This window comes from Aethalodelphis obliquidens, unplaced genomic scaffold (genome assembly GCF_003676395.1).
Source record: "Aethalodelphis obliquidens isolate GAN/ISIS:26980383/991018 unplaced genomic scaffold, ASM367639v1 scaffold13, whole genome shotgun sequence".
Lineage (NCBI taxonomy): Eukaryota > Metazoa > Chordata > Mammalia > Artiodactyla > Delphinidae > Aethalodelphis > Aethalodelphis obliquidens.
In genome coordinates, this window is record NW_020837957.1 from 2,844,553 (window position 1) to 2,862,880 (window position 18,328).

Genomic DNA, 18,328 nt, shown 5'->3' on the forward strand with positions numbered 1-18,328 from the left:
CCAGTAGGTTGGCACTGCCCAGCATATTTTTGAAATCTGTTCCTTGTGAATTCAGCTTATTTTGTACACAGTTGCATTTCCCACCCATTCTTCCAGAGGCCCCCAAAGTTCAGAAGCAGTTCTAGGGGAGCTGAGCAGATGGGCTTCTGAACCTCATTTGACAAGGAAACTTTAACCAATAATATTTGAGTTTTTATTTGTGGAAGGAATTGTTATATTCTGTTTTAGAGCTGCCTCTTCTTTCCTATGGCTTTTTTCAGCTCTCAACCTCTACCCAAAGGATAAAGAACAATGTTTTCTTGTCAGGGTAGTGACTAGTGATGCTGGAACAGAAGGCCCCAGGGACTGTGGCTGAGTGATTGCTAAAATTCTTTGTGCATACTCATCAATAAAAATGTTGTCTACATCTTCAGTATGTGGATATTTATGTATAAATATATAAATACATACAATTTTATTAATATATAACTGGTAAAATGGGCCCTCCCAAATAGAAGATTAAAAAGAATGAGGAAAAAAAAACAATAGAGGTTCTGTTTCTTTCTCTCTGTACTCTGAGGAGGGTCTCTTTGGAAGCTACTGCTTCAGAAGATGGCTTTTCCTTGAAATTGGATTTGAGGAAAGAGCAAAGATTGATTTGGGATTGTTTTGGCTGCAGGCATCTTTCTAATTCCAGTTGTCATCTTGAAGCTTCAATGAGGTGTAGGTTATACAGGGAAAGGCAGGACCTGGCCATCAGTGGGAGAGTGCCTTTATGTGGAAGGCTTACTGCCCTCACTTTATTGGTGTTTCAATGTAGATTGTACCGGGCATAGTACCAGGAGATAACAAGGGGAGTGAGACACGTCTTAAGTCCCCACCTCAGGAAGCTCATCTTCTAGGGCAGACTCTGGAGCGTGGTGTAGGCTGAAGTGGACTAAGACTTGGCATAGTGCCTGGGCCTGCTGCCAAAAGTGCTTACTCTAGCCTCCCCAGCCTGACCTGCAGTGAGCTGTTGGGAGGAGGGAGACAGAAGAAAGCACCTGGCTGAGGGTGTGTGTAGTATTCAAAAGGGAATTTGGTGGGAAAGAATTTGGTGTGGTTTTATCTGGACTCTCCTAAGACCCCTTCCCTGTCCCCCAGTCTGTGCAGCCGTAGATAGAATTGAGCCATGAGCACCCACATGGGTCCAAATCTTGTTCCTTGGTGACCCAGATAGCATTACATTATTATTTACCTGGTAACTGTCACATATATGGGGCTCCAGAGTACACTCAAATGCTATGAAACCCCAATTCTAAAAGTCAGTCTGTTTTTGAACTTCATAATAATCAAAAGAGAAGTTGCTTCATGAATCAATTTTAAAGTAATCAAGCCATTCCATAATAGAGGGTTACCTATAGACTTTACAGAGCTCAAGAGTCATATAATTTCATGGAATTATTTACAAATAAGGCAGACTAATCAAGGAAGTATATTCACTTAATAGAAAACTAGAAGGGGACTCCCCTGGTGGTCCAGTGGTTAAAAATCCACCTTCTAATGCCGGGGACGCAGGTTCAATCCCTGGTCGGGGAACTAAGATCCCACGTGCCACAGTGCAACTAAGCCCGCACGCCGCAACTACTGAGCCCGTGCACTCTAGACCCCGCGTGCCACAACTAGAGAGAAGGCTGCGCGCTGCAGCGAAGATCCCGCGTGCCGCAGCTAAGACCTGACACAGCCAAATAAGTAAAATAAGTAAGTAAATAAATAAATAAGAACAGTAGAAGACAACTACCCTAGTGTTTGCCCACTGTGTACCAGGCATTGCTGCCTTCCAGAGCTAAGGCCAAGGTATCTACATTGTACTTAATCTTAGGCAGGTATGATTTGACCTTTTACTTCCCCAGATACCAAGCAGTCATAATCTGATCTGACAGAAATTATGTTGAGATTTGAAAAAAATCTAGTTAGTTTATTTAAAGGCAATATTGTTTTCTATTTTGAAGATACTGTATCTCAGTTCCCATTGCAGAAGCACCCTGAACATACTTCCAGGCATAATCTCCCAACATGTGGGTGCCTTTATGTGAAGGGGATGCTTAGCCAGTGTGGGAGGAAGGAGGGAATACAGCTGAGTGACTATTGGCACAAGAGCCTAGGCTGTAAGATTAGAAATACCTATTTCTCTGATGAAGCCAGCCTGAATGCAAGAGAGATCACAAGAGGACAGCAAATGAGGATGTGAAAGCAGTTTCTTCTGATGTTAGCTGTAATGTTGGAACAGCTCTGGTGTTGCCTGGTGGAAGCATGTGTTTAGCTTAGGTTGGGCACATGACAGCCGATGAACTTAGATGTGCTCTGCAAGATAAGCCTCTCCTCACCTCTGTTTGAACTTACTCTGTCTTTCCTTGTCATAAGAATAGAGTTGAAATGTGCCCTGGGTTTGGGTCTCTCTGTTCTTGTATCCCTTTGCAAAGAGATACCACTTAATCTCTTAAGAGATTCTGCAATAAACAACATCAAAATTTAGAAACTTGGGGGCTTCCCTGGTGGCGCAGTAGTTGAGAATTTGCCTGCTAATGCAGGGGACACGGGTTCAAGCCCTGGTCTGGGAAGATCCCACATGCCGTGGAGCAACTAGGCCCGTGAGCCACAACTACTGAGCCTGCGCGTCTGGAGCCTATGCTCTGCAACAAGAGAAGCCGCGATAGTGAGAGGCCCGCACACCGCGATGAAGAGTGGCCCCCGCTTGCCACAACTAGAGAAAGCCCGTGCACAGAACCGAAGACCCAACACAGCCAAAAATAAATAAATAAACAAATGTGGGGTTTAAAAAAAATAATAAAGGTTGGCCCAGTTTAAAAAAAAAAAAAAATTAGAAACTTGGGCCATTGGATAATTTCCCTTACTGGAGAAATTAGAAAAGAAGCTCCAGGGGAAGCCTAGAACAAATTATCTGTAGCAAAAATCCAGTTTTATTTGTTTCCCCAATCCACTGCAGAGCAATCTCTTTTGCCAAATACAAATTACTGGAAAAATTAAAAGAAAAAACCCCAATAAATTCAAGCCCAAATTTTAGATTCAACAGAGTTAAAATTACTCTGTGGAATTGCTATAAAATTCCTAAATGTTTTTTCTCATTTCTGTACTTACTGTGACCAGGGCTTACATTGGACTGCAGACCAGATGTTGAGTTTAGTAAGATATAGGGAATGAATAATTTCAGATGGGACTTGCAAAGACACTTAGATACAAAGTACTGTAAGCAAGTTCATCAGGGCATAAACTTTGGAAATAGCTACAAGGCCCTATACTAAGTTGCTCATCTGTGTTAATTTTTTAGAAGCTGAAGGGTATAGCAATGATCAAGACAGAAAAAGTCCCTTTTCTCAGAGTGAGATAGGGATAGAAAATAAGCATAAATACTTGGAAATTATTCATAGTAATAAATAATAGAAAATAAACAATAATGAGATAGATAGTGGAAGGGGAATGGGACTATTTTAAGTATACTAGTGTAAGAAGTCTCCCTGAGGAAGTTACATTTATGCATATATCTGAAATGATAAGGAGTCATATTCGGAGACCTGCAGGAAGAACATTTTAGGCAGAGGACAGCAAATGCAAAGGCCCTGAGGCAGAGGTATCTGACACTACAAAGATAGAAAGGAGCTAGTGAAGAGAGCAGTATTGAAAGTAAGTCGATGTGGCCAAAGTCAACCTTGGGCATCATGTCATGTGATACTGAACAAAAGAAGAATAAATTATGGAAGTGTAGATAAGGAAAGTGGTGTCATGGGTAGCCCAAAGGTGAAGTTGTGGGAACAGGTGAGTTGGGTTGCAGCTGGGGAACATGCAAGACCAAGGAAAATCAGAAATATCATCCAGTGTCCTGGTGTATGGAGTGGGGGAAGAGGGGCCTATTTCTGTGTGCAGAAGATGATGGATGAGGACCCTGGGAGGAATGGGCTTTGGAGAAAAGGGCTTGGCCTCACAGGCAATAAGGAAGGCATTGAAGGGAGCAGAGGTTGGTACCTGGAGCGGGGGTGTAGAGACAGTGTTGGGTGGGTTTTGTCACATTGAATGCAACAAACACTCTGAAATCACCTTGGCATTCAAACGACTTGGAGATTTTAACAGAGTGCAGCACATTCATGTTTGAATAACTGACTTCCTGTAATAGGAAAAGGAGTTCTTTGATTGTTAAGTGATTTAAGTTTGTCTTCTGAAGATTGCACCTCTTATTATACTTTCTTTCCTGCTCTCCATCCACCCAGCTCTTTTATCTAAGATTTAAAGGACATTTTTTTAAAAAGTGATAATTGGATACAGTAAGGTTTTTAACAAAACAGACCAACTTGGCAAACTATTTAGGAACAAGATACTACTGTGTACCATCCCAGCCAAACCTGGGGTTACATTTAAACCAGGTCAATCCCTGGTGGGGGGGGGGGAAATATATATATATATATATATATATGTATATAAAATTTGGGGTCAACTAACTGCAAAAAAGGAAGTGATGCCCATGAGTTCAAATTTCAATTGCAGTTTATTTTCTGACATTTAGCAAAGTAGGGTGAATTTATAAGTTTTGCAGTGTCCAGATAGTTTCAAAAGCACCAGTTCTTTTTGAGATTGGAATTTTGCCCACCTTGTTACTAAGGTGCAGGCTCAAATGAAGGTCTGAGTGAAGGATCCTACTTTAATTGATTTAGACTTAAAAAATATTTGTGTGTATATATAGAGGTATCCTAAGAATAATATACTCATAAGCTGTTAGAACTAAAAGGACACAAATAAAATTTGCCCCTTTGATTCTTTAACAGAAGAAGAAATGGAGGTGTTATAACTTGCCCAAGGTCACACAGGTAGTTAAGAGCAGAGCTGAAACTAGAGCTGGGACTAGCCTAGTGATGTTTAGCACTTACTGCTCTTATCATGTGACTCCTTAGCCTTTCATATTCCAAATGCTAAAACTAGGTTGTAAAGTAGCGTATTTTCTTCTAGTATTAAATTTATAGAAATAGATATAAATTCCTGATTAAATCTCCTTTTTGGGTAGTGTATGTGCAGATTTGATTATTCTGTCTCTGAAAATATTTCAACAACTAACTGAATTGGGAAGTGTCTCACATTTGATGTTTTGTTTTGGCATTTAGGTTTTCCTAGAACGTTAGTTCAGGCCGAAGCCTTGGACAAAATATGTGACCTGGACCTAGTGATCACTTTGAACATTCCATTTGAGACGCTCAAAGATCGTCTGAGCCGACGCTGGATTCACCCTCCTAGTGGGAGGGTATATAACCTGGACTTCAACCCGCCTCATGTACATGTAAGAATATACAAAATACTTTCGCATATTGACAAGAAAGGTAAAACATTTCAGTTGAAAAGCAGAGGAACGATATGAATAGGCTGTTCCAAAAAGAGCAATATATATAGCCAGCAAATATTTTAAAATTCTCATTAACTAGTAGTGAAGGGATGTAAATTAACGTTTACAACATTTATTGCTGGTTGGGATCTGGGAAAATGATACTCTTACCTGTATTAGGTATATGAAATATTAACAGTCTTTTAGAAGAGCAACTGAGCAACCTACATTAAAACTTCTAAATACATATTTCACTCAACCCACTTCTGGGAGTACAGTCTATGGAAATGTAAGCACTTTCAGGTCAGGTCATGTACAGGATGAGGCTTATTTCCATGTTGTTTGTAGTGGGAAAAATAAAACAAAACTTGAAAACAGAACAAATATTCATCTATGTGGATGATTAAATAAATTTGAGAATATCCACATTTTGGAAAATCATGTATAAGGTTAAAAAAAAAAGAGGCATAGTAGTACATTCTTTGGCCCGGAGAAATATTTCTCCTGGGTATTGTTGAATGAGAAAAGCAAATAGCAGAATGATTACATTTTTCTAAAACCGTGACCTCCCTTCTTCTTCTTCTTCTTCTTTTTTTTTTTTTTTTGGCTTGCGCTGCACGGCTTGTGGGATCTTAGTTCCCCAAACAGAGATTGAATCCACCCCTCAGCAGTGAAAGCACAGAGTCCTAACCACTGGACTGCCAGGGAATTCCCTATGACCACCGTTCTTTATGTATATCTGTTTACGTGTCTGTAAGCGCTCTCTAGCTTCATAGGAGTAGTGATAAAGATATAAAGGAACTATCCTAGGCTGGCCAATAGTTGAGGCTGGGACAGAATAAGGAACAGGGTTAGAGTGAGTGGGGTCATGTGAGTGGTGGGAGTGCGGAGGAGGGACTAGGCAGGACTAAAGGCATGAAAGATTGCCCTTAAGAAGAAGTTCAAAATATAACATCTATGCATCTGCATAAGATTAAATACATGTAAAGGTATATGTTTAAAGAAACTTTTGAAAAATTCATTTAAAGAGTAACTGTTCTTTCTGTTAAAGACATGAATTAGTTCAATCTGATAATTCTTCAGTTATTTGGTGGTAGATACTTTTACTTGTTCTTATCCAAATGTGGAAGGGGTGGCTATTGTGTCTTATTGGGTTCATGTTTATGGAATAGGCTAGACTTGAATATAGATAGAGTCAGTAATAACTATAGAAAACTACTTCAAGGGGTTAAGGACGCCTTCCTAGCTCTGTAAGTCTTCATTAAGTCCTGATGAGTCTTTTTCATTTGGGCTAAGCACTGGTCTCCTTTTCAAGTTTTCTTTTTAAAATGTAAGTAGTTCTGAAGTCCTTTATTAGAACCCTTCCTCCATTCCATCCCCAAAAGCTAGTATGGGGAAAAAAATGTATAGGGAGGAAAATAGGGTTCTGAACATGCATTGGAGTCTAACACAAAAGCTTCATATTTTGGCTCTGCCTAGACCTGCTGTTGCAGACTCTCCCAAAATTTGAGAAGCTTGAACACTGAGTTGCTTTCCAAAGACTGGGTATCCCTAAAAGAACACCTGCAATTACAGTGCTATTTCCAAAGATAGCAGTAAAAGTGCTGCTCTGGCCTAAGTCAACCAGCTGTTGTGGCCAAGCTGCCCCAGGAGAGATGCTGATGTCCTATTCTGCTCTTTCTGGAAGCAGTTGTTGTTATCTCCTGATACTCTGAAGCCCTAGAAATGGCTTCTGAACTTTGCAGCAGTAAGTAAAATAAAAGAGAGGGAACTATAGGTGACGTACAGCTTTCTCCCATGCCCATGTCTCATGTTTTGTTAGGGAAACAGCCCTGGAATACCCATGTGATAATTGTGGCTCACCAGTAAATCCTAAGTGTAAGTTATGTACCTAAGGCCCTGAGCTATAATAAAATTTTAGTGCATTTCAAACTTACAGCCAGTTTCAGACTATCCCGTTGAGTTGCCTGAGCCTTTTGATTCTGCTTTAGCCTACCTTTTTTTTTACTGTTCATCACAAAACTTTAATATTGTCAAACTAAGACAAACATCCAGGAAGCAAGTATCTTTTGAATTCTAAGACAGTCCTAAGTGAAAACTCTGCTTCTAATACAAAATTTAAAAATGAACCAGGCTGTCATTTAGCTTCTTTACAAATAAACAGGATACTCAGGTGAAAAATAGGCTACTGTTGATAGCAATCAGTATTACAACAAAAGGAGATGAGTTTCCTGTAGTTTCCGGGTGTCTTCATGATTAAAATAAATGACTCCTTCAGGCACATGAAATCCCAGTTTTAGTTTTTCTCCTGCTCTAGGATCCTTCCCCATGTTGCTGTCTCCCAGGAAGCCATGGTAAGCCTGTCTCTCCAGCAGGCTGTGGGTTGTTGGCCTTGGAGGACACGCATTCACCTCTCCCCATGGTGTCCCGAATGTTCTGCTCCTGGGGCTGGGTCAGCTGCTCGGGCTTATCCTTAGGAAGATCCAACTCTTGTGGCATCTCTGCCTCAGCCTCATGGAATAGCAGCTTACCCTGAAGGGTGTGTAGCAGGTGGAGGAAGGTCCGGTGCCTCTGCAGCTTGTACTGCTCCTGCCCTGCCTGCTGCTTCAGGGTTCCAAGTTCCTGATATAGCCGTTCAAGCTCCTGCTGAGTTCCTGTCTGACGCTCCCTCACCTCTGAAGACACCACTGCCAGATGCTGCAGACGCTTCTCCTGTTGTAGCTGCCACTGCTTCTGGACTCTTCTGAGTTTTTCCATGGCCATTTGCTTCTTGGCCTGGAGTTGTTCAAGGGCCTCCCGGAGCTTGGCCTGCTTCCTTTGGGCCTCCTCCACCTTGGGCAGTGCCTGGGTCAGGGAACTTGTGATGGCCTCCACGTGCTCTTGGTAGGTGGCCTTCAGCTCTTTCCATTGCTCTTTGACTTCAATTGCCTTCTGCCGGCTCGTGTCTTCAGAAGCCAAGGGGTTCAGGTCCTGGGCAGTGCCTTCCTGAACCAAGAAATTCTACGGGAAGTCTCCTACTTGAAGCTGGCTGCAGAGAAGCTTGTCTTTCTTCCGGGAGTCCATCACAAACTCAGCCAGGATCTGCACGGGCAGTTCTGCCTCCTCCTGAAGACCTATAGGCTTCAGGATGTCTGCCACCTTGGCCAGGGCCTCTCGGGCAGCAGCCTCCGCCTTAGTCTCTGCCGCCTCCATCCTTCCCCGGGCCATGCTTCAGCTCTAGCCTACCTTTTGACAGATTTATTTCTTGTTACTCTCTCCCCTGGTAGGCAATTCTCATGTGTCCATTTTGCTATTTGTAAGTAGGTGGTATGACTCCTGGAGTTAAAATATATTGAAAATCAAATTTTCTAAAATTGCAGTTTTTCAGTTCTCAGAATGTTTGTTCCTGATTTTCATGGGTATAATGACTCATGCCTATTCTCCCTTCAGACGCCATTATTTAATTTAGTAAAATAACCTGAGTAAGTTTAATCTCAGAAGAGCTACGTGACAGAATTTGAAAGCTAGCAGAGACAGGACTGAAATACCTCCTCCTCCATGAAGTGTTTTCCCTAAGTAAACTGTTTGGTTCTTTGAGATATTTATTTTCCGTATTATGAACTCAAGCTTTGGAAAGGCAGCTAGTTTTAGGAATATTTAGAGGGCTAGACTGACATTGTCTAATGGCTGTTTGGTGTTGGGGGAGACAGCATGGAATTTTGAACTGTGAGTTGAAGGTATCATTTATCAGAACCACTGGAACATGTTTGGAAAGACCTGAGAAGTTAATAAAGATTTAACGTCAGCTCTTATGAAAACAGCTTAACATATTGTTGTGAACGCTATTTCTTTTTTAACTACCTTCACCATTACTATTGTACCCCAGGCCTAAATCATCACGGGGTAGGAATCAAAGGTGAATATATGGTTTTGCCCAGGAAAGTTTTATTTCACCTGTGGAATAGCCCAACCGTTGGCCATACTAACTGGTTTCTCTGGTATTTGTAGGGGATCGATGACATCACTGGTGAACCGTTGGTACAGCAGGAGGATGACAAACCTGAAGCAGTTGCTGCCAGACTAAGACAGTACAAGGATGTGGCAAAACCAGTCATTGAATTATACAAGTGAGTGTGCTTCAGTGTTTCCATGGCAGGTGGCCAGCCAGCAAGGTGTGGTTCCTCATGGGAAGGACATTGGGCTGCAGTGGGGTAGTATTTCTTTAAGCTTGATAAACCCAAAAGGCCCAGTACCTGTCAGATGAAAGGCAGATGAAATGCTGGCATTGTACGTGGGAGAGAATGCCTGGTACTTTTATGCTGAGACTCTTATAAGGACCAAAACCTGATCATCTCTGTCTGCTTGACTGTAAAACTGCATCTAGACTTTTCATTTTTCTCTTAAGGGACTGAAGTAATGACTTACATTTTGATACTCCCATATGTAAATATCTGACTTGGATAGAAGATTAGAAGAGACTTTGGGCCCCCACATGTCTGGAGGGTGTTTAAACAAAGAAGAGCTAAAACTACAGATTGCAAATTCACATGGCCCCAGAAGCCAGGCAGTTACTGGAAATGAGTGTCAAACCTGGTGGGGGCCTTGTCAAGGCTGGGCTGTTGAGTGACAGTTGAACTGGACAGCTTCCTCTGTTTCTCCAGCCAGTTATCACCCCAGGGACACTCAGGCTCAGTGTGACCAGTGATCCCTGATTTTCAAGAAGAGCAGAAATCAGGCTCTCTCTGTGGAAGAAAATCCCAATTTTTATTATTTTATTTTATTTTTTTATTTTTTTACACAACATTTACAGCTTTATTGATAGGGTATAGCCATTATGCAAAATTCAGCCATCATTATACAACCTCATTTCCCATCTAAAATAAATGCAAATATATTTTACTTTAAATGGGGCGTACTGGCAAAGTGCCAAGAATTAAAGACTAACTTTAAAGTCCTAATTTCATACTTCAAATATCACAAAAAGCAGTGATTCCCAAAACCATGAAAGCATAATGAAATAACTACACAGAGAAAAAGGACATTTAACTCATTTCATGCTTTCTTAATTTTATATAGTGGAAACGGACATATTTATAACTTCAGCATACTTCATAAAATCATTATTCATCAGAAACAAATATTTACAGAGAACATTTAACTTAAATTTCATAGTTGCTTATAAAAAGGCACTTGAAAGATTGACCTGTATAAAGAAATGAGTCTTGTCAAGAGATGGTAGACTATAAATATAAAATATACCACAACGTTAAAAACCTCATAGTGTTCTATAGGAAAATCTCTAAAGATAACTTAATCTTTCGGGGTAAAAAAGTATTTAGCATTACAGATTTAAAATGCAAATTTTATATATGAATTCAATAAGGAATACATTTAAACCCTACATTGCCACATAATCATCATCTATTTTGTGGAAAACAATAAAAATTACGTACTTTATGAACATGTGTACATCAAAACCAAAAGGTTAATTTTTACTTTTTCCTTTATTGGCAACTTTGATGCATTTTTTAGGTTTTGGTTCCCAGAGCGCGTTTTTTACAAATCTTGAAGCCACCCCCCATCCAGCTTGCCAGCGTCTTTCTCATCTGTTATGTCCTTGACTCTGTTCATGTATACTCCGATTCTTTCTAATTCTTGCTTTACTGGATGTTCCTTAGGATTGATTCCCTGAGTTGCCAAATAAACCCAAAATACTGAATGTAATGTGTAAGTAGAAACTAAATCCACTTTTCGCTCGTTCAAATGGGTCCAACTTCTGCAACAACGCAACTCATTTCTAGACACAGACGTCACGGTCTTCAGCGTCTCATCCACAGCACCAGTGGAATTCTCAAACGTTGATAAATACCATGACTTTCTACAGGATAGTCTTCATTAATTTCTTCGCCTGCCATTATGACCAACTCGCGGGCCTTCCACTCCTGCCTACCTGAAAGCAGTCAGCGGCGGTGACATCAGTGGTGCACCGTCTCTCCCCAGTTTTTATATTGGCAACAAGTTAAAAAAATTTTAACTGCATGGAAGCCAAACAAACCCTATAAGTGGACTGCATTCGGGACAGCAGTGTACAGCCTCTGCTATAATCAGTTTCTGACCTTGCACCCCCCGAATAAGTTAGCAACCCTGTAGATATGACGTTGCTGATCATATTATTAGGACACCTCTTGTATTTCATGATCTATTGTTGTAAGTAATAAAGGTTTTAGAGTAGCAAGGATTGTCAGTGATTTGCTTTTTAATGGATATATTGAGGCAGATTTGGGGTTGTCCCTATAATGTTATTCTTGGATATGTTTTTATTTATTTTTTTAAGGTTTTTTTTGTTTTTTGATGTGGACCATTTTTAAAGTCTTTATTGACTTTGTTACAATATTGCTTCTGTTTTACGTTTTGGTTTTTGTGCCCCGAAGCATGTGGGATCTTAGCTCCCCGACCAGGGATCAAACCTGCACCCCCCTGCATTGGAAGGCGAAGTCTTAACCACTGGACCACCAGGGAAGTCCCCTTTAATATGGTTTTTTTTTTTTTTTTTTTGCGGTACATGGGCCTCTCACTGTTGTGGCCTCTCCCGTTGCAGAGCACAGGCTCCGGACGCACAGGCTCAGCGGCCGTGGCTCACGGGCCCAGCCACTCCGCAGCATGTGGGATCTTCCCGGACCGGGGCACGAACCCGTGTCCCCTGCATCAGCAGGCAGACTCTCAACCACTGCGCCACCAGGGAAGCCCCCCTTTAATATGTTTTTAAAGGGGAGAAGAAAAGGTGGCACGATGGTCAGCTTGCCAGAATTACTAGGGGTGTTGATACATTTGTAGGGGCTGTTTTGGCGCTCAGTGATGTGTGATATAGACAATGAGATTGTGCTTACATTATGCCCAGGATCTTCTGCTCTAATATCATGTCAAAAGGAAACCTAAAATGCTTTGTATGTTGGACTTTGTTTTTCAGGAGCCGAGGAGTACTCCACCAATTTTCTGGAACGGAGACTAACAAAATCTGGCCCTATGTTTACACACTTTTCTCGAACAAGATCGCACCTATTCAGTCCAAAGAAGCCTACTGAGCCCTCCAGTGGAAGAACCAGGAAGATATGGTCATCCATTCAATTGTATGTGTAGTGTTGGTGCCATGTCCCAATTAGCAGCTAGCTGAGATAGCTTGCAGCATCTTTTCTAGTTTAAATGGTGAACTGCTATGAAAACTAATGAATAGAAAGAGTTAATGAAGAGGCTCTTCTCTGCCTTTCTAAAAGAGGGGCTACCTGCACATGTTTAAGATGTCCCTGCACATGTCTCAAGTCCTTCACAAGAAAGCAAGCAAGTACAGGCTGGATTTCCAGTGGTGTATAACCCAAGCTCTAGCTGATTTTCGACAGCCATGTTGTTGCCATAGCGGCCTTTTCACACGTGATGGTGGTGGTCCCTGGTTCTCCCCAGCCCCCAAAGGCTGTTGAACCATAGCACCAGGAGGCCTGAGAATGCCAAGGGCTGTAGCTGCCTTTGTCCCAGGTTCTCTGGTATGTGTCCTCCTGGTGACAGTGGGATTGAAGCTAAGCTCTCAGTGGTTGCTTCTCTGGCCTTGAGTCAGTCTCCACAATTCATTTTTTCTCTTAGGAATGACACCTTCTCTCTGCATCCGTACTCCATAGAATCTCTCCTTTCCAGTCATCCTGGAATGAAAGGATTTGGCTTTTACTACTTTTATTAGACATCTGTTTTCTCCCTTCCTAGACTATTAAGTAATACAGATTGTTACTTTTACTGTTGCTTTTATCCCTCTCAAATTCCTTTCTAAGAGCTGAGAGCTAGGGGACTGTGTTGAATCTCTTTATGCACTAGGAACTGAGCTATGTGGAGGGTCTATTTAAACTGCTGGTCTGACTCTCATGGGTTGACACTGCTCCTTTCTTTTATTGTGGCAAAATAAAACCCTCAGAGTCTTTAGGGAACCCTGAAAAACTGGCAAATATTCACCTCCATAAATGTTAAAAGATCATATCATATCTTATGTATGGAAGTAAATAAGACCATATGGAAGTACTGGACTAAATGAATAGTTTAGCTTTTTAGTCAAGACAAAAAAAATGTATTTTGAAAATGCTGCTAAATATTGATGCTGACAGTGTTTTTCTCCTGTGAGTGACCCAAGCATATTATAAATAGTTGGTGAAGGGAATGGAGCCTGTGGCGTTGAGGAAAATGTTGCACTAGCCATGCCTAGACTGATGATGACAGGTTTACGATTATGGGATTTGACAAAAATCGTAATTTTTTATTCTATTCCAAAGATGCTTTCTATAGGGTGGCCATTAAGTCTAGAGATATAGATCATACCATTTTGTCATTCACTGAAATGTAGTATCAGTAAACCATTTATTTAAGGATTTGCCTGGTTTCCAGACTTGGTGGCCATCTTTTATAATTCTTGCTCTCCTCTGGGAAGGACAATGAAATTTATTCCTGTTGCCTTAAAAATAGATATTCCTCTTCATGCATCGTGACTGTCCCCAGGGAGGGTCCTTTACTATTCCTGGGAGTGACTTTTGTCTAACTCTTCATACTGGTGAGAAAACAAAAGAAGCCTATTTCAGCATAGGTGGTGTTGAAACACATTATTTATCTTCCGAAGATGCCGCAGTGAATCCACAGTCAATTCACTGACCAGTGGATTCTGTATGGTAGCCGTACATCTTCCTTACAAATACTGCCCCCCACTCTTGCCAATCTCTCTCCCTTTGTCCCTTCATGTGAATGTTCTTTGGCTACCTTAGTGGAAACACAGACCAGTTTCCTCCTTATCCTCTGAATCAAAGTGAAAGAAGATTATTTACTTTTTAGGTTTATGCATTTAAAATGCCCAGTTCAGGTATTTGAAACATCAGTGCATGACAGTGACTTTTTAGAAGACTTGTGTTTGAATGCCAGTTGATAGGGACAGGGTGAAAATCAGACGTGCAGATACAGCTCAGGTTTCCTGGGGAATCGGGCAAAGAAAAACAAGTCTGCTATAAGGAATATTGCTTCTGCCATAGAGACAATTTCCACAAAGTGGGAAAAGTAGAAAGTTAAGGTTATTATATGGATCATTCAGAAGAGGAAAGTGTGTGCTTTTTTGGAAGCAGAAAAATCTTCAGACCTCTTTCTTCACTTCTTTCAATGTTTAGCAGATGTTCCAGTGTAACCACTGGCTTTGGAGTTTTTCAAAGAGGCATGGGAAACGGCCTAGGTGACCCCTGATTCCATATACTCTGCTCCTCCATCCTTCCCTCCCTTCTCCCTTCCAGCAAAATAGATGCTTAGTGCCAGTGTCAGAACCACTCAGTGTGTCTCAACGCTGTGCTGTTTCTGAGGTTGCCCTGCAGTTGAGGGCAATCACCTTTGCTAGGTGAGGCCAATAAAAGCCAAACACTGTTTCTGTGGGCTTTGAAAGATGATACTTGTTTCATGTTCAGTGGCCTAAAAAATCTGTTTCTGGTTTTCTTCAACAAAGTCTAGTTTTTCCTTCAGTGATTTTGTAAAAAAAATAAAATTTTCTTGAAAATATTTTGACAAAGGTCAAATTAAAGGGATATCGTTCTTTAGTTTTCCTTCTACTGCCACACATGAGGTTCCATTACAGTTAGGCAAAAAGAGTAGTTTGGCTGGTTTCTAAGATTCCTACGCGGCCCCACCTTCTGTGACTCTAGCCAGCTCTGTGTTCAGTTTGCTTTCCACTATCCTGACCGGCTTCCCGCTTACTTGGAACTTGAAAATATTGCCGTGTTTAATACACTCTAACACTAAAGCAAGCATATAATAGGTACCATTTATCGAAGGCCTACTGAGTGCTATGTACAGTTTTAGGACCTTTACAAACATCTCATTTACTCTTTCCAGCATCCTTTGAGATAGGCACGATTCCATGTTTATAAACAAAGAAGGCGAGGGTCAGAAAAGTAAAGCATCTTGCCCTGGCTCCTGCTGCCTGCGCACAGTGTAGTCAGGACTCAAAGCCAGGTTTTCCTGACTCTGCTCCTGGATGTTAACTACCTGTGTCCTGTCCCAAGCAAGGCAGGGCACTGAGCTGCTTGGTTTTGCTTATATTTCCAAGTGGCCTCATGTCAAAAATAGCAGAGTTCACTATGGTGACATTCAGCTCTGTATGGGACTGTTCCCTTTTTTTGTTGTTTGTTTTTTGACTTTTGCTTAAGCAAAGGAAGCTGCTAGAGGAGAGTCTGAGCCCTTGATCCTCCATAACTACTCATTTGTAAATAAAGTGAAAGGCTGTCAAAGTAGACCTGGGTCCAGGCTAATCTGTGGCAGAGGCAAGCTCAAGGTCTTCACCTACCCTTTCAGTGTCCATGGCATTGTGCCCCTGAAGGGACCTTTATGCCTGAGCCACCCCAGCCGTGGTGCTCACACACAGGCCTGGACTCCTGCGAATTCACCAGACACTACTCCCTTTGCTTCCCTGACATCAGAACAAATCCCTCCCTCACTCCCACCCCGAGACAAGGCCCTGGTAGTAACTGATCTTCCCTAAAGGGCTAGCAGATGAACAGATGGTGACTGAGCCCCTAATATAGGGTCATCCTTGACTTTCATACTATCTTCCCTGTATGACGTTACACATGAACATGATCCTGAATGCCACATCCACACCTTTGTCCACCCTCTGATGTGGTGGCAGTGCTTATCATGCACGGTTCTGGCAGAAATGGGATATTGGCTTCCTGTCTCCCCTTCCTCCCACAGGGTCACTTCTGGCATCCTCCAGCAGCCCAGCTTCACCTAGGCTGTGCCCCTCTCTTCGGTAGGGAAGGGGAAAAGGTAAGAATAGGCATAGGTGACAGAGGATTCTTGGGAGAGAGGTGATGGTGTGGCCTTTTCTGCCATTACTAGGTTGTTGACAGGATAAATTTAGATAGAAAGATGCCTATATAAACCCATAAATAGGGTTTTTGTAAAATTTAGTTCACTGGGACCTGAGTTCAATATCTGAATTTGGCTCTTTGTTTAAAGAGGTCTTACCATCTGCTGGGGGTGGGGAGTGTCTTTGCCCAAATCATAAAGTCAGCAGATTTCCAAATATATGAAGGTATCAGCATATTCTTGGTAGTTACTGTTTATTGGTCCTCGGTGCTAAGTGTACTGCAGCCATTGTGTAATTAAATCCTCCACAATGACCCTATGTAATAGATAGTATTATCTCAGTGATCTTGCCTCCTTGGATTTAAAAACTGAAATAATCCTGTCTCCTTACCCTTTTCCTTTACCTATAGGGATTAATCAGGAAACTCAAAAAGGCCTTTTTTGTCCGTTTCTGTAGTTTGAGCTCCCTGTTCTCATGAATAGGTGAAACAATATATTTGCTCCCACCTGGAATCCTTGCTTTTGGCTCTGGTGCTGAGACAGGAAGTGGGCACTGGGTGGGTCCTGGTGGTAGTTGCACACTGTATATGCAGAGGGCATGTGTCTCATCTGTACTCTGCTGGGTTGCAGGATCTCGGGAGGCATTCGTATCTACCTGATGAATTTCATGTCTTTTCATTTCATAGACGATACCTTTTCTCACTGCAGTAGTTTTACCAGAAAGTCAATTCTGGTAAATAAGACAGAGGTGTATTCGTAGTATGAATTGCTTTCTCTCTATTCTCCTCCATTCTCAGTACTCCTTGTCTATTTGGTGTTTCAAAAGAAGAACCCAGTAGCAGAGACTTCTTTTAATAAGGGAATGTGGTCTGGTCATAAGTTATCATCCCTTTCCATAAATAACTGACCCAGTCTGGTTTCCAGATGAAAAGTGTGCAAGACCCAGGTGTCGGGGAACCATGAAGCTGTATTTCAACTATGAGGAAAAATCTGCTTCCTGCATCTGTTGAGACGTAATTACAAGTGTTGAGAAATGCCGTACCTTATCTTTTAACAAATTGCACAGTTCTTGCCAAAATAAATGCTATTATCTGTATGCTTCAGGGAATTCCCTAAATTGGGGTGTGTGTGTGTGTGTGTGTGTGTGTGTGTGTGTGTGAGAGAGAGAGAGAGAGAGAATATTCATTCCTTCTTTGGTGATAATTAGGCTATTCCAGAAAGCACAGTGTTAATTCTTGAAATAAAAGATTTCCTGTTTAAACACATGTCAAAGAGCAGCGCACCTTAAAGATTCTCCCTGGGGTTGATGTGTGTCTAACTTCGTTTCATAAAACCTTTCTCTTCTTCATTTAAAGCTTTGGATATAAAGTCAGAAATGTGTTAAATAAAAACAATGTTTTGTGTTTAATTTAGAGAAGAATAAAGGGAAGAAAAACAAAAACTCAGTCTTTATGTAAGCTACAGGGTGTCGGGGCTTAGAGGGCTTTTCTAGTTTTATGAGAATTTATACTACTGATTTTTATATGTTCTTGTTTTTGAGATGCATAGATCTCGGGAAATTGTTGAGTTACAGAGACATTTCACTATGATCCCTCTCGAGCTTAAATCAGTTCTCTAACCTAATGGCAACTTGTCTCTGGTTTACTGTCCTGTGAGATGTCAGCTCCATTTTCCCAGAAGTCATGTGTTTACGATGAGTCAGTGCTTTTCCTCAGTGTGAAAGTCGTCGGCCCTCTTGATTTCGGTGTATGTGCTTAATTCAAAGATTCTAAACCTGTAGTCTAATCTGTACCTGCTCTCTTAACTGTTAATTGTGTTATTGATTTTATCTTGCTTGAAGATTGATTCATACTTTTTAATTTGATAGAAATAAAGTTTTTTTTTTTCCGCTTATAACTAGTGAGTTCCTTTAACATTTCTGTAGCTTTTTACACTTGGGAAAATACACATCTTCACAGAGATTCTCATTTATGCCACTGTGCAGCCACCCCATCGTCAACAGTGTTTTCTACAATTTGTAGATGGGGAAAACAAGGAACACGGTGTTCGCTGGATAAGGTGACAGTTGGTGGCAGAGTGAGACCCTGAAACCAAGAGTTATGACCCCCAGTCTCATTTTCTTGTCTGTTCATCATGTTG

The 18,328-nt window shown here is 41.4% G+C and overlaps 1 protein-coding gene and 2 pseudogenes across 2 annotated transcripts in view; 1 reads left to right on the plus strand and 2 right to left on the minus strand.

Annotated features, from left to right (window-relative positions):
* The window catches only part of AK4 (adenylate kinase 4), a 77,773-nt gene extending 59,691 nt beyond the window's left edge, over nucleotides 1–18,082 (plus strand). For both annotated transcript variants that reach the window (XM_027113991.1, XM_027113990.1), the window contains 3 exons: nucleotides 5,127–5,299; nucleotides 9,329–9,447; nucleotides 12,288–18,082. In XM_027113991.1, the coding sequence (XP_026969792.1) occupies nucleotides 5,127–5,299; nucleotides 9,329–9,447; nucleotides 12,288–12,402 (407 nt within the window). In that variant the 3' untranslated portion in view covers nucleotides 12,403–18,082. The remainder of the gene's footprint in view (nucleotides 1–5,126; nucleotides 5,300–9,328; nucleotides 9,448–12,287) is intronic.
* LOC113624317 (ZW10 interactor pseudogene) lies at nucleotides 7,517–8,533 on the minus strand (annotated as a pseudogene).
* Nucleotides 9,458–11,674, minus strand: LOC113624320 (nuclear nucleic acid-binding protein C1D pseudogene; annotated as a pseudogene).
* Nucleotides 18,083–18,328: the final 246 nt, after the last annotated feature.